At 44.8% G+C, this 15,600-nt stretch overlaps 1 protein-coding gene across 3 annotated transcripts in view; it reads left to right on the top strand.

The window, feature by feature from the left end:
• Positions 1-15,269, top strand: part of LOC143344625 (RNA-binding protein MEX3B-like) — a 91,988-nt gene extending 76,719 nt beyond the window's left edge. For 2 of the 3 annotated variants that reach the window (XM_076770867.1, XM_076770853.1), the window contains exon 2: positions 1,246-6,473. In XM_076770867.1, the coding sequence (XP_076626982.1) occupies positions 1,246-2,231 (986 nt within the window). In that variant the 3' untranslated portion in view covers positions 2,232-6,473. Of the gene's footprint in view, positions 1-1,245; positions 6,474-6,557 lie in introns of those variants that run through there. The other variant, XR_013080118.1, reaches the window with a different exon arrangement.
• Positions 15,270-15,600: the final 331 nt, after the last annotated feature.

Here is a 15,600-nt window from a genome sequence, read left to right on the forward strand (position 1 = left end):
TTGCTAGCATTGCGCCGGCTCAAGGCCAGAGAGTCTGCGAGACCGAGGACCAGACCGGGTCGGGACCTCCTTCCTTCCAGTTTCCTGCACCCTGCTCTCTGTCTACCTTCCATCGTTCTTGCTTCTATGCTGCGTCCTGCCGCCACGGCTCCTCCTTTTTCGTATCGCGCGGGCTTCTACGCGCGCTGTCTGTTGTTCCTCGAGTACAGACAATTGCGTCACGGAGAAAAACTGCTGCATCGGCGCGTATTAGGCGCGCGGACTACCAACAGGAATCATCGTCCTCAGGATCCGCGGCGATAGGGCTTCGTGTTATAAATTCGCCGACAGGAACGCTTGGACGCGCGCAGTGTGTTTCAAAAATACATATATCGCTTTATATCCCAGGAATGGTTTATCGGGAAACCAAGAAAACTAGTACAATAATGTTCCGATTATCCGGCACCCGGTTATCCGAATAACTATAATAGGGGGTGGACAAATTTTTCGGCGAAATTAACGAATTTCAAATCATTCTGGAAAAATTATTTTTAGTTGCAGGGGTCAGTTACAATCATTTTTGGTGAACAGATGTACCCTCGAAATCCTACCCACTTTCGAGAAAAAAATTCGAGTAGGTGTGAAATTTTTCGACAAAATTCAAAATTTTCAAATCGTTCTAAAAAAATTATTTTCAGTTGCGAGGGTCGATTGCAATCATTTTTGGTGAATACACATACCCTCGAAATCTTACGCACTTACGAGAAAAAAATACCTTACCGAAAATGTAACGTCTGACCATACCGTTGATATGTTTCACTGAAATTTCATGCGTATGTTTAAAACATCATAACTTCTGAACGGATTGAGGGATTTTAATGTTTCAAAAAGCAAACGACGCGTATTTTGGCGAAGAATATGTAGAAATTCTAAGAATACTCGAAAAGTTGTTCCTTACCCCCGTAAACTGAGAAAACCCCCATAAAAGTGGTCCAATTTTTAAACGGCCACTTCATATCATTTCATATGTAGATATATTCCAATTATCCGGTATATAAAATTTTAATGGGAGATTTTGGAGGCCAAAATAAAACGAAGATCAAGAATACCAATTTAAATTTTGATCCGACGGAATGTATTTTCATTAACTATGATATCATGTACCTAAACCAATCATTTTCAAGCTGTCTTATAATTTTGCCCAGCAGTGTGTATGTGCCCGGTTCCAGTAAAATTGTATCTGAATGGTTGTTGTTCTGATTGCAGGTTGTAAAATCAAGGCCCTGCGAGCGAAGACGAACACCTACATCAAGACGCCGGTGCGCGGCGAGGAGCCGGTGTTCGTGGTGACGGGACGCAAGGAGGACGTGGCCCGCGCGAAACGCGAGATTCTGTCCGCCGCGGAGCACTTCTCTCAGATCCGCGCGTCGCGCAAGAGCTCGCTGGGCGCGTTGTTGGGTGTTCCACCGGGTCCGCCGGCGTCGGTTCCGGGCCACGTGACGATTCAGGTACGAGTCCCGTACAGAGTGGTGGGTCTGGTCGTGGGGCCCAAGGGCGCGACCATCAAGAGAATCCAGCATCAGACGCACACCTACATAGTGACGCCGAGTCGCGACAAGGAGCCGGTGTTCGAAGTTACCGGTCTCCCGGAGAGCGTCGAGGCGGCGAGACGCGAGATCGAGGCGCACATCGCGCTGAGGACCGGCGGCAGACCGAACCTGGACGATTCGGAGCTGCTGAACGCGCTCTGTCACGGAGGGTTGGGCTCGATCCTCTGCTGCCTCGATCCGCCCGGCTTGAAGGGTCTGAAGGGCTCGAACGGGTCCAGCGGCGCGTTCTCCAGCAGCGGCAGCTGCAGCAGCTCGTCCAGCAGTTCCGGTGCGCCCGGACTGAACGAGCTGGTGGCGATCTGGGGCGCCGGTATGGAGAGGGACGAGGGTCTCGGCGAGTCGCCGTCGTTCGAATCCATGACAGCGTCCGCGTCGTCGATCTGGTCGTTCCCCGGCGTCGCGCTACCCTCGAGGCCATCGCCGCCGGCGTCGGCGAGTCCAGCGTCACCCACGGACTCGCTGTTGGGCGGCGGACGACGGGAATGCGTGGTGTGCGGCGACAAGGAGGTCACCGCCGCCCTGGTACCGTGCGGACATAATCACTTCTGTCTGGATTGCGGCAACCGGGTCTGCGAGAGTTCCGATCCCAGCTGCCCAGTATGCTCCAGGCCCGTCTTGCAGGCGCTTCGTATCTTCTCTTAAACACCTGACGACCGAGATGGATAGACGAGAGAGCGAGAGAGAGAGAGAGAGAGAGAGAGAGAGCAAGAGAGATGAGAGATGAGAGAGAGAGAGAGATATGAGAGATATGAGAGATTCTGCAGGCTCTTTTGCGTCGCGGCGCCTGGTACAGCGGCTGTATTACCGATCCTCACCATTGATCAGCTCTTCGACATTGGCGGCTCATCCAGGAACGACGGCGCTGGAGAACGCCCATCCCGAATTTTTCCGTATAGCTCGCGTCCCCCGTTCGTTAATCGCCGCGGCGCGCGAATCTCACGGCGACGTCGGGGGAGCGAACGCGCACAATGTCTCAATTCCACTGCTGCCAATAACCTCTTTTACGCGCCGGGAATGCCCCGATATACAATGGTCCTTGTCGCGTCGTTCCCGCCGACCGGATACAACGAAGTCAGCTTTTAAGTTCTACGAGATATATAGAACGAGAGAGAGATAAAACATACTCGCTCATTCGCATTGTCATCGTTTTTTCATATTTTATCCCACGACACGTAGAGACCGGGCTCGCAGGGTTCACCCATCGTACGAACGGTTTCGGAGCTGTCGCGTGACGGAGAGCAAATCGACCGAATTCTCGATCGCGGGAGAAGGATTTGACTACGCCATTCGTACGGTTGCCTTCGAACACAACGGGATATAACGTTCGACGCGGAAAGACAACTCTGCTCGTCGAAGGATTAGGCTCAGTTAGCGTTTGGTTTATTGATCGCGACGTCGTTTCGTAACATTCCATTCGCTGGTGGTATTTTCGTATTTTGTTTTTTGAAATAAATTCCTTTGATCGGAGGCAGCCCGGAAAAGTGGAATGGATGATATTAACCGTTATCGAATCGTTGCTTTTTTTTTATACAGTTGACAATCTATAAGAGTTTAAGACTTACGTAAATATTTTAGCGATATTTTTTTATTCTGTCCTTCTTTCGCGTCGCGTATCCGACAACACTCGTGACGATCGAGGGTTATAATTTTTATTACGCCAGTACTCCATACAACATTATGAAATACTATATCAAAGGGTGCTTAGAAACACTGATAAATAAAATTTCTACGAGCTCTATATTTTTATTTAGAAAACGTGTACCAATCATCGTGACGTCCCCATTTATCGCGCTGTACGATCAATGAAAATTACGACCGTCGGTGTTCACGACAAACAGACGCAGTTACCGTCGAGTTCATTCGCTCTCTCGATCGTTACGCTCTTACGCGGTTCGCCGCGATCACGTGACCGATAGCGCGAAGATGGCGGCACGCGAACAGCTGATCGCGTCGAGCAAGAACCAAGCTAGATTCGAGGAAACGACTATTCATCCCTCTCGCGAAGAAATTAAAAACACCCGCTTGCTCGAACACGTTTTATATAGGCTAGGTCACGCGATCGTGGACCGCGTTCGGTGATAATCAAACGATTCGAACCTGGTTAAGCAGCACAGGCGACGAAAGTGCGAGACAGTGGAAGATCGTGCGTCCGTCGACAGCGAAGCTTCAGAAATTTCACCGCCAATGTCGAACGAATAATTTGTTGCGTTGATCGTCTTGGACCAGCAAGCACAGTCGAACGGCGTCGAGCAACGTCTACGATTCTCCGTTTAGTTTTTTACCTCGCATGAAAAGTGAGAACGCGTCCCAACGGGAAACGATTCTGTCGACGGACGTATCGTATTGTCGCGCAAAACCGCAGCGAACGATTACCGAAATAATTAATTACCCCTACACGGACGCAACTCGACACCGTGAACACTTTCACACATACACGCGCGCACACACACAGACACACACCACAGGCGATCTCATCGTACAGGCACACTTTACACGAGAGAAGAGAGTAGAAAAAGGGGTGAGAGAGGTCACACGTGTCCCTCGATCCGCCGCGAAAACCACTTAGATGATAGTATTATAAAAACGGCGTGCCCGTTCCACCCAGCCTCCCTCGCTACTAGAGTATTATCTTACCTTTATATAAGCGACATAGCAATTGAAATAATAATAATATTAATAATATATATTATATATATATAAATATAAACATAAATAAATAAATATATGTATGTGTATATGTATACATGTATGTGTGTATGTATATGTATATTTATACACACGGTGTCAGTGAAAAGTCTGACGGGCAGTAAGAGGGATGATATTTTATCGAGGAGATTTAGATTTTGTATTTTTCGCGCGTTTCGTCGACGGGACGACGGGTGGTCGGGGACGGCTGGCACACTCCGGAAACAAAGGAAAATTATTATAAGAATTATATATATTAAACGAAGAAAAAAAGAAAAAAAAAAAAAGGGAAGAGAAAAAAAATAAAACAGAGAAAACGGCGCTTAAGGGAAACAAAAAACGTTTTTGAAGACGGCGCATCGCGGGAACGCGTGAACCGGCCTCCACACCCGGCTGAAAGAACGAGAACAAGGGAAAGAAAGAGCCGGGTCGGCCGAGACCCGTTCCGTAATCGGGCACGGCCGACTTTTCCCGCATACAAGTGTATATTCTTTGAGCTCTAGTAATAATCGAGCGTCACGCTCGCTCTTTCAAAGAAGGACTAAAACGATGTATGTTTCACGTAGGGATCGACGACCCGTGTATTTAGCTTTTCTTTGAAGAGTCGTAATTATATTCTATTATATTGCATTATTATATCTCGCATAGATGTATATCGGACGCCTATATACGTGTCACTCTACCGCGCCCTCCGCGACAACGAGACGCGCGTTTGAAGGGGGAAGGACGACCATGGTTTTTTATTTCTTTTCTCGTTCTGTGTCCGCGGGTGTCCCTTTTCTCGTCCTTCCTCGCGAACGCGTCCTGGCAGCGGACGAGACTCGCGATCACGCGGTATACTCGTCACCGCGACTCGATCGAGAGGGCGATCGGTACGTGTCTCTATGTTCTTCTGTGTTCCATTTACCGTTTCTTTCCTTAATGTTTTTTTTTCTTTTTGTTTTTTTTTTTTTACCGAAAACTTCGCGTTTCGAACGGTAGAAAGTGCTGGACGAAAGCGATCCTCATCGTCGGATCGGTCGGACCCTAAGGAATGGAAAGAAGCCGAGGAAGGAAACTACACTAGTAGCCGTTAAGCAGGAGCCGAAATCGGGCCCGTCCACGTTCGACGGTCCCGTGTGCCCCTTTTTTCTAATATATTTATGCCGACTTCGATTTCGAGTTCGATTTTTCCTATTTTTTTTTATGTCTTTTAACTAATCTCGTAATTACTTTCGCGTCTTTCTTCTACTGCCTGTCCCTTCTATTACTTCGTTTCGTTTCTTTAAATCGTCGAAACTTCTTGTCAATCGTTGCCATTTTTAAACGAAGATATGCTCAAGTCGCAGCTCCGAAAAAGTTGAGGTGTATTATTAATACATATTACATATAAATATATATAATATATATGTATATATATATACTATATATTATATATTATAAGCCTCATCCAGTGTTGAGGGATGATGGGAAAGAAAGAAGATATTTTTTCGATCGTTCGAGCAGCAGCTCTGTATAACGGGTGTCTCGGTAGTTTCTCAGCCAGGCTCACCCCCTTCGTTTCTATATTTTTTAATGATATTTTTATTTCGTCGTATTTTTTATTATTATTATTTTTTTTTTTGTTTAGATGTCTCTTCGTTCGCCGTGTGTTTCGTTTCGAACGTTTCCGCCCCCTCGTCCCCTCCCCCCCTTAATCCACGCCCGTAAACCCGCGCACCCCTCATTTGTCCCGTGTCGTTCTCTTCGTTCGGAAAAGAAAATGAAAAAAAAAAAGACTCTTCCTTCTTGTCGACACGCGTTCTTATCAAGCATGCTAACCGGTTAACCATGACTAGAAGAGACACACACGCAGAGATACACGTACACAGACAGACAGATAGACAGTCTCTCGCGGTTTATTTCACGATTGCGCATGCGCACGCGGGCTAAAAAATAAAAAAAAAACACACATAAGAGACGCGCAACGATTACGCGCGAGTGTATATTAATATATATATAATATATTATTTGTTACTGTATTGAAGCATCACGTATCTCGGACACACGTACACGCATACAAACACTCGCACATGTATAAATAGGAAGTATTTATACGAATGTAGACACGAACACACGCTATACGAACATGTACACGCGCACACGCATATACACGCGCTCAAACACTAAAAGCGGACACGCGTGAATGCAATCCAACGTACACACACCCACACCCACACACGCATGCACGCACACACGCATACACACGTGCTCAAACACTAAAAGCAGACACGCGTGAATGCAATCCAACGTACATACACACAGACCCGCACGCACGCACGCACGCACACGTACACCTACAAATATATATGTACACGTATAATTCATATGCACGGACAGACACACGAATAAAAAAAAAAATCATATATTTATATATATATTATAATCGACGCTCGAGAGAGAAAGAAAGAGAGGTTTATTATATTTAAGTTCGAGGCAAAGTAAATTCTATATTTTTTCTATGTTAAGTATAAATTAGAGAGAGAGAAAAAAAAGATGCGTAAAAGGTACGGTGATGACATAAACATATATATTATATTATATTATTATATTATATTATATATATTATTATATTATTATTATATTATATTATTATATTATATTATATTCTATATATATACATATAAACTATATTTATAGGTATTCTCTTTAGCATCTACGTTCCGATATACGAGGATGCCGCCGCGCAGATTATAATTAAAACAGAGCAACAAGAACAAAAAAAAAAATGGAAAAAAAAAAAGATAAGCGAGCAAAGAAAACCGAGGAAACACACGATCGGTGTGCGCGTACATATACGTATATGACGTAGGATCCTGTAAGATAATCATTCATTAAACTTCGCTGCATAAGTCTGATCCGACGAATCTCGCAATTCGAGATCAGGGGAGGGGTGACAGAGAGATAGATACATAAATAGATAAGTCATATATCGCGGGTGGGGGGATTAAGGGGAATGGAAAGTAAGCGACAGAAGAGAAAGAGGGGGATACGTAACAATGGCGCGTTTCTTTTTTTGTTTCTTCTTCTTTTCGGCGGGATCAACGAAAACGTAAACGTCACGCGCGTACACACTGTGGGTCGAAGACTTGCCGGTGAAACGGATCGCCTCGACTCGAAACAGCCCAAACGCGTGGCTCGCCGGAGGATCGTCCAACGAGCTCGAGGTATCTTCTTTTCACGATCGAATCGGCGATCGATCGAGCCCGCGGGGCGAACCTCACACGATCCACCGCGTTGGGTGTTCTTATTCGCGGGCAAAAGTGTCTTTTCGCGAACGTGGAAAACGAAAACGCGAGGTCGACGGTTTCCGGCGAGGGAACTGGTGAGGAATAAATCGAAAGGGGAGGAAAGAAGCGAGGTGAGGTTGCCAGAACTCGGACCGCGTCTCGAGGGGCGTGTGTGTATGCAGAACAAACGGAGAGTGCAAGTAGCGTATTTAGGGGTTTGACGAGCGAAAGAATCATTCGGGGGGAAAGTTGTCGCGACTCTCGGCATCCGAGTTGCCCGACCGTAGCACCAAGAGGTGGTAGAGTCGCATCGACAGGCCCGAGTCGGTTCTTTCGTCGGTCGGAGCACCCTTAGCCACCTTCGAAATCGCCATCGACGTCACCCGGACCACGTCTTCCGGACGATCCGCGTCCAGGGAGACTCGCGGTGTCGGCGAACAGTTTCCGCGAAACCAGCTCTCGCGAACAGCCTTTCTCAGATCGTTCATCGTCCACGCAGTCTTCCCCTCTCTGCCGACGCGCGGTTTCCGGAAGACGGCACCCGGTGGTCCCCTGGTTCCGCGGCGAGGAGGTCGAGGCAACGCATTCTCTTTTGTCGAGAACCTCCGCTAGACTTCAGGACGACTCTGCCAGACAACCCACTTAACCGATTTACCGACGCGTCAGGCAGCCTTCACTTTGGCCGAGGTTCCGACATACCCGATCGCGGCGGAGTAAATGGCGTCGTCGTTCCTCTCGCGATCGTCGTCCTCGTCGCTGGATCTCGCGCGGTTCGATCGTGTTCTTACCATCGAAATAAGAAAAAATAAAAAAAAAAAAAAACGGGTCCACGGCTCCGTTCGGATCGTCGCGAGTCACGTTTCAAAAACCGAACCGGAAGATTTGCAGTGCCATACGTAAATCAAAATGTCTATACTCGTCTAGTTTATGTTCGAAATGTTCGTTCTTTTACGCGACTACGTAGTTTCGTTTCGAATCTCTCGCGTACCTCCGCCCTCCCCCCGCCCCGTTCATCCATCCATCCATCGCACGCGCGTTAATCGACCGAGGAGACTACGACTTCCGGTATCGATCGCGAGAAGGCGTTAGCCATCGTCGCGAGCATCGTACTCCGGAGGCCAGGGTTTCTCGACGCGAGCCGCGAACCACCGACGTTGTCTGGCCATTCAGTTCCTTTTTCACTTAACACTGGTTCGTGCAGTGGTAGCGGTCGACGATGTGTCAGACAGGGCAGCACTGTGAAACTCGCTGCGTGATCTTTCTCCATTGTCTTTCCACTCGATATTCTGTTTTTCATTTTAAGTTGTTTATGCGCTTTTCGAAAGAGTTATTATATAAGTAAATTATGTAAACGGTATATATACATACGTATAAATATATGTGTATACATATATTTATATATATATATGTGTATCTATATATTTTTATAAAGTATCACACGTAGCGTACGTATTATTGTATTGTTATTTAATCTATTTTCGTTGTTTTATATATATACATATATATATATATGAACGTATTGAAGTCTTATTTTTTTATCGAGCAATGCAGAAAAAAACAAAACGAAAAAACAAAAAAAAAAAAATGGTGAAGTGTATTAAAAGTATATTGGAAAATTAATTATTGTTTTATTAATCGTTTCTCGCCAACGAAGCCCAAAACTTGAACACGATTTTGACCTTGTTTCTCTCTCTTTCGCGGTTTTTGTCGCACGTTTTACACGCGTGTCCGGGGCTTTGGGTGACAACGACAATACAGACGCGCGAACGTAACCAATGTTAACGTCGCGGTTACGATTTCAATTTGCCAATCATGAACCATACTCGCGAAGAAGCGGTGTACGACACGGTCTGACACATTTCGCCGAATCGCGCGCGTTTACTTCCGGGTGGCGAACCGACACGGGAATCGCCGGAGGCCCCTCCTCCCTCGAATGCAACGAAACACACTCGTGTCACGAACCCCGACCCCCTTCCCCCCACGACTCTCCGACCCTCGAGATGGAAAAACGAGAAAAAAAAAATAAATAATAACGCATCGCCGCGACGAGCGAACGAGCGAGCGAGCGAGCGTAACGCGTTCGCCAACGAGGCATTTTTACCACTAATAAACGTAAAGGATAGATCGTCTAAGGTTAACTAATCGTAATCGTATTAAAGCGTAATGTTTAATGATTATTGATAGCCCATTGGCTGTGACCGATAACTGCCATTTTCGTAAAAAAAAAAGAAAAAAAAAAGTGAAACGAATAATACTAAAAGACGAGAGAAACAAGCAACGGTCCCCGGGACGAGTCGCCGCGCGAAAGGGCGAGAACCGATACGCGCGTGCGTTTCGTGTCACGATGGATTCGACGAACAAGAGAACACGCGTTATACACAAAGAGAGAAAATACCACACACACTTTCCACGTACACCGGAGACGCGATTCGGATCGACGCGATGGGGAAATCTCGCGACGAGACGAACGACGAAGAGAGACAATAGAGGTTCGGAGGGCGGCGTACCGTGGACGATCTGACGACGGTGCGATCGCGCTGGAACGTTAGGATCCAAGGGACGATCTCGAGCGATCGATGGGGATCGCGGAATTCGATAGTGGCGAGTATGGCTGGACGCTCGGGTAAATAAAACGAAAGACGGAAAGATTGACGGGAGGTAATCACAAGAGTATTGCGATAACACGTACACCGACACGACGATACATATCTCATAGAATAATAACTAAACGTTAAGGGAGATTTATAGAAGTTAGTAGACACGTCAGAGTAATAATGGAAGGACGAGACGGAACGAGAGAGAAGGAGAGAAAAAGAAACAGAAATCGGATCGATAAATTAATTATAGGTATATCGAAATCGTATATATATAGATGAATATATATTATATATAAATATATATATCTATTATAGAAAAAGAGAGAGAAAAATAGATGATCGTTGTTGCTTGATTTGTCTCTATTTACTGATTATATTCTATTTGATAGCTATATTCGATTATTATTCATTATTATTGAAATTATGATTATTGGTCTATATATAATATATGCGTGTGTATATTTTTCGAATTGTTTCGCGTTTTTTTTTTTTTTTCGGTACGCACGGGAACTCGTGAATCGTCGCCGTGCGTTTCGTTTAATCAATTTATTAACGATTCCTTTTTTATCTATATCTTTATTTACTTTTCGATGCCGCCTTAGTTTCGACGATGGACAGTGATTGGATACGAGTGAGACCGTTTCGAATATATCTAATATATATATATATATAATATACATATTATATTATTATAAATATTGTACTACGCGCGCGCGTTCGCGAGCGAAGAGCCCCAAAACGCGTTCGAGGCAGCTCTGCTCATTGTATCATTGTACATTAATTAATCCCCACAGCCTCGAACGTGTCACCGCATGATTACTTACTCGCAACTACTTATCTATCTACTTAATTACCTTAAAGAACGAACGATGAAACGTAGCTGCGCGCGCGTCGTCGTCGTCGATCCGTTGATGGGGTCGTCGCGGCGTGGATCGCTGTCGATCATTCGCGTACGTTGTCCCGTCTCGAACGTCGATCGCGGAGAGGATCTTCGCGCGACGGTTTTTCGAGATTCGCGATTAAACGAGAAACAGGGAAACGGGACACGCGTCTCTCGGAACCGAAGATAATTACACGGAGGATAGAAGTTTGCTGTAACCGTAGCGTAAAATAATAGCGAACGATAGCGTTAGAGACCGAATAGAGGCGAATAGAGGTAGGAATCGAGTTACGAGAAGCGAGTTTGCGCGAGCAATTAGCCCCGTTGAGCACTTCGTACGCGAACGATTCGACGACGGGGATCTAGAACGATCGCGAGACGTTAGCTAACCGGGGATAGAGCCAGTTTCGACGCGGCTACGTTCAGCTGTCAGCCCACAATTTCGATCTCAAAACAGAAAAGGAAAAGCAACGCGCGAACGAAGCCTCCTTCGTTCAGGGTGCGAATCGTCTCGAGTTTCCGGTTTGTCGGCGGACGTTGGATCGATCGATCCACGTTCTCTCTTTTCTTTTTTTTTTTTTATTGTCTCCTTTGTGTTCCTAGAGCTCGATTTTCGTTTTCGTTCGCCCTCCTCCTCCTCCCCCCACCCCCGTTGTCTTGTCGTTTTCCTAATCTCGCGTGGAAAAGCATTCGTTCTCTTTTTCTTTTCTTGTACAAATATATTTTTCGAGGGAATTTTTGTCGATTTCACAGGCCGGGGGGGCGGAGGACGTAAAACGAGCACGCTCGCGAAAGGTGGAAGAACACGGTTTTTCCTTTCTTCGCCGCGGAGAACGGAGCATCTTTAGGCAATAGGGGTGTGCGTGTGAAAACGATTTCTCGACGAGCTCCCGAGGCGATCCGAGCGAGGCAACCCGCACCGAGACTAGAGAATCAGTATTTCAAAAAAAAAAAAAATCTCTATATATATAAATAAATGTAAATGTATAATATTCTATTAATATTATTATTACTATTAGTGTCGTGTAACGCCGGAGGTGTGTCGAAGCGGTGAATTTTTTTCTCTCGAAGTTTCAATTTTTGAGAGAACCGGAAACAGAGGGTGGAGACCGGGCAACGATCGAACGTTGCGTCGAAGGGCGCAACGACGTTTCCGACTGACAGAACCGAAAAGACACGCGCGAAAACGGTTTAAATTAAGGAAAATGGGAGAAACGAGTACAGTGATTCGAAAATGAAATTTCGCGGTACGGGGTGGGTCGCGCCTGAAGGGGTTGGGGCTGCGGGAAACGACAAAGTACTAATTAACCCTTTGACTAGGGCGCACGATTCCTTTTTTTCTTTCATAAATTTTACTTTGTAACCCCGAAGTAGTTTGTCACGATCGTTAGAAACATTTATGGACATGATTTATTCCAATGTATCGTGAACGCAATATTCTTACGGTCTCTAACTACCTAATACAATTTTATACGAACGATAGCCGAGTAATAAATGTTTGCATGGTAAATTTCGATGCATGGCACTAGATATAAACCAGCATTTAATACAGTAATACCTAGACACATCATCTCTTGTCATGTTTTATACGAATAACGTGAAGTTTGTATACATATGGTCTTTGTAAATGACTCTGCTTTTAGAGAACGTATGTATACGTATTTTTAGGGATCGCGCGCGTACGCCCTTCGCGGTCAAAGGGTTAAAACGATACCGAGATTCTTCTAAAAAAAAAAATATTCTTCGGCGATCGTATCGCCGAGATGCATGTAAACGTGTAACGTATTATCATAGTTATCGCATTATTACGATTATAATTATATATTATAGATATATATATTGAATGTTGTGCTTAGTATTCTTTCAAGGTCCCCTGCGAGGCGACGAGCATGGGGCAAAGGGAGAGAGATAAAAGAAAGAAAAAAAAACAGAAAACGATTGCTGCTAAACTGAGAATCTTAATATATGTAGCGAGGAGTATTTTATATTCAATATTTTATTAACGTCATCGTATTTATCAGCATTATTATTAATATTGTATTCACTATCGATAGCATCTACGATTAATTAAAAAAAATACACGCGTATTTTCCATCCCGGACACTGGTAAACGAGCGTTTCCGTTCTTCGAGGCATCTTCGAGTTCTCTTCTTCGCCGACGTCTCCGAACCTCCACTTCTGAAACAATCGAAATTCGTAATAAACAATCCGTTCGAAGCCTCTGTCCGCGATCGTCGTTCGATTCATCCAACGAACAGAAACGGGTCGAGAAAATGGAAGACAATGTCGTCTGTCGTTTCCCCGTTCCTCTCTCATTTCGTTTCTCGTTTCGCCCCTAACAAAATGGAACAAAATCTCTTGTCACGATTCGTGACTCCCCGAAACGAACCATCTCATTCTATCTCTTCTTTTTCTTCTCGTAGGGTTCCTCGAGATCTGTCGTCGTCTCAGGCCTGGCCATCGATCGTCTCGGAAACGGTATTGTCAGGAGGAAGAAAGATCAGTCTCGGGTCAACGGGTCAACCTGTACGGTACTGGCTCGCATAATTCAGTCATTGTTTCGTCGTCGATCTTATTATTTCTCATTTGCTCTCATTACTTTCCACTCATTCTCACCGTTTCTTATTCATTCTCATTCATCCTTACCCCACTCACACTCATCGTTTCTCAGTCATTTCTCGAAGTAACATAACAATGATCAAATTTCATCTACCTCCCTCTCGCAAGACTCGTTGCCCTAAACTAGTAAACGTGCAACAGCGATCAAATTTCACCTACCTCCCTCTCGCAAGACTGCAACGATGCCCTAGACCTGTGACACAATACGAGCAATTTTTGCTCGGTCGCAGACCTCGATTCGCCTGACTAAACCACCATCTAATCTTTCTTTCTCCCGTCTACATCTCTCAGGATTATTCACGTCAGCTCCTAATAGTCGTTGGCTAGTTTAATTTGGACTGCTGTTATTGCTAGCAGAAAGATAGATTAGCGGAAAAGAACACATACGTTAGGATAAAAATAGAATTCCACGTTTCTTCCAGGTCTGATCTTTCTTTCTCCTATCTTGACCCTTTTGGAATCATTCACAGTCGCAACAGTGGTTATCAGCAGAATTTACATCCACCGTGGAAGTAATTAATACTCTAAGGAAAATGGAATACGAGATAAGAGAAACGTGAACAGCATTTCTTCCAGGACTGATCTTTCGTTCTCCCAGCTATAGATTTGAGTTTACTACCTAGCGGTCAGCGAAAGAAAGGACAGTAGTCGAGTTTTTTGCGCCAATTCGATGGCGATGAAAGTTCATTCTGGGCATTGTGGTCTCGCAGAGTCGTACAGCAGAGATTTTTGAGCAGGGTTGCGCGCGAGAGAGAGAGACAGAGAGGAGAGTGGGGGATGTACAACAAAGGTGATTCGTGAAACGGCGACGAAGCTTGTCGTGTATTATCGGGCCACGAGGATCGACGATGGCTGTAATTAATCTCGTAACGCGACGTTAACCGAACCGGCAGTAATCTGTTCGCGAGCGTCGGTACAACATCGGGAAGCTCCGTTTGCACGAACATGTTCAAACTTCGTTTCCTGACAGCGAGCGAAAGTTTTTGATTTTTTGTTCGAGTAACATCCACGTACGAACGTATAACAATTTTGATTCGTTGTTCGAGAAGGAAACGCGTATATACTCGACTCTGGGGAACGGAACGTCACCGTTGATATTATCGACCCTTTGTACTTTGATATTTAAAAAGAAAACCGAAAATAATCGACTGATAGATGCGGTTAAAATTGATAAATGCTCATAGTTTTATTCGTTCGTTTCGTTAATTCCGTTTTACTCTATCCGTAAATGAAAGTTGAATCGGTTTGTGGTGCATGTTACGCGTGTCGCCAGTGCAAAAAGGGTTAACGTTCGCGAACACAGGGAACGAAATAGAAACCACACGCACCGTACACGGGCACACATAGACACACACAGACACGGATCTCACCACATCGCAGCACAGAGAGACGGAAATTCGAACATTGTATGTATATTAATTAACGATGATATGACTATAGCTATATACGCATATATACATACGCGTGTATATATATACACACATATATATGTATGTATATATGTATATATTGAGTAATCTATGCATAGCTGTAACCGTAGTAATTAGAAGGCCCCGAGTAAATCACAGAAAGTGAGAGAGAGAGAGATCTTTGCGCGAAAGTTATTTTTGTGGGAGTATGAGAGAGAGAGAGAGAGAGAGAGAGAGAGAGAGAGGGAGAGAGGGTTGGGGGTGGGAGGAGGATGGCTCGGATGAAAGGGACAAAGAAAATTAATCACGAGTGCGAGCGAGAAAGGTGGAGAATGAATGAAGCAGACAAAAAAAAAGAACTATAATAGAGAAGCTACGAGTTTATTATTTTCTATATTTTTTTATGTAATTTTACGAACATGCGATAATATATTACGATTATTAATTATTATTAATTATTATTATTTTATTATTATTATATTATTATTATGAATATTTTAATATATAATATGATTTTCATACATCGTGTACTTATGTTTTCCTCCCTGTGTTCTTTGTCCGGTTGTTTCTCGA

The sequence above is a fragment of the Colletes latitarsis genome, chromosome 1 (genome assembly GCF_051014445.1).
Source record: "Colletes latitarsis isolate SP2378_abdomen chromosome 1, iyColLati1, whole genome shotgun sequence".
NCBI classification, from domain to species: domain Eukaryota; kingdom Metazoa; phylum Arthropoda; class Insecta; order Hymenoptera; family Colletidae; genus Colletes; species Colletes latitarsis.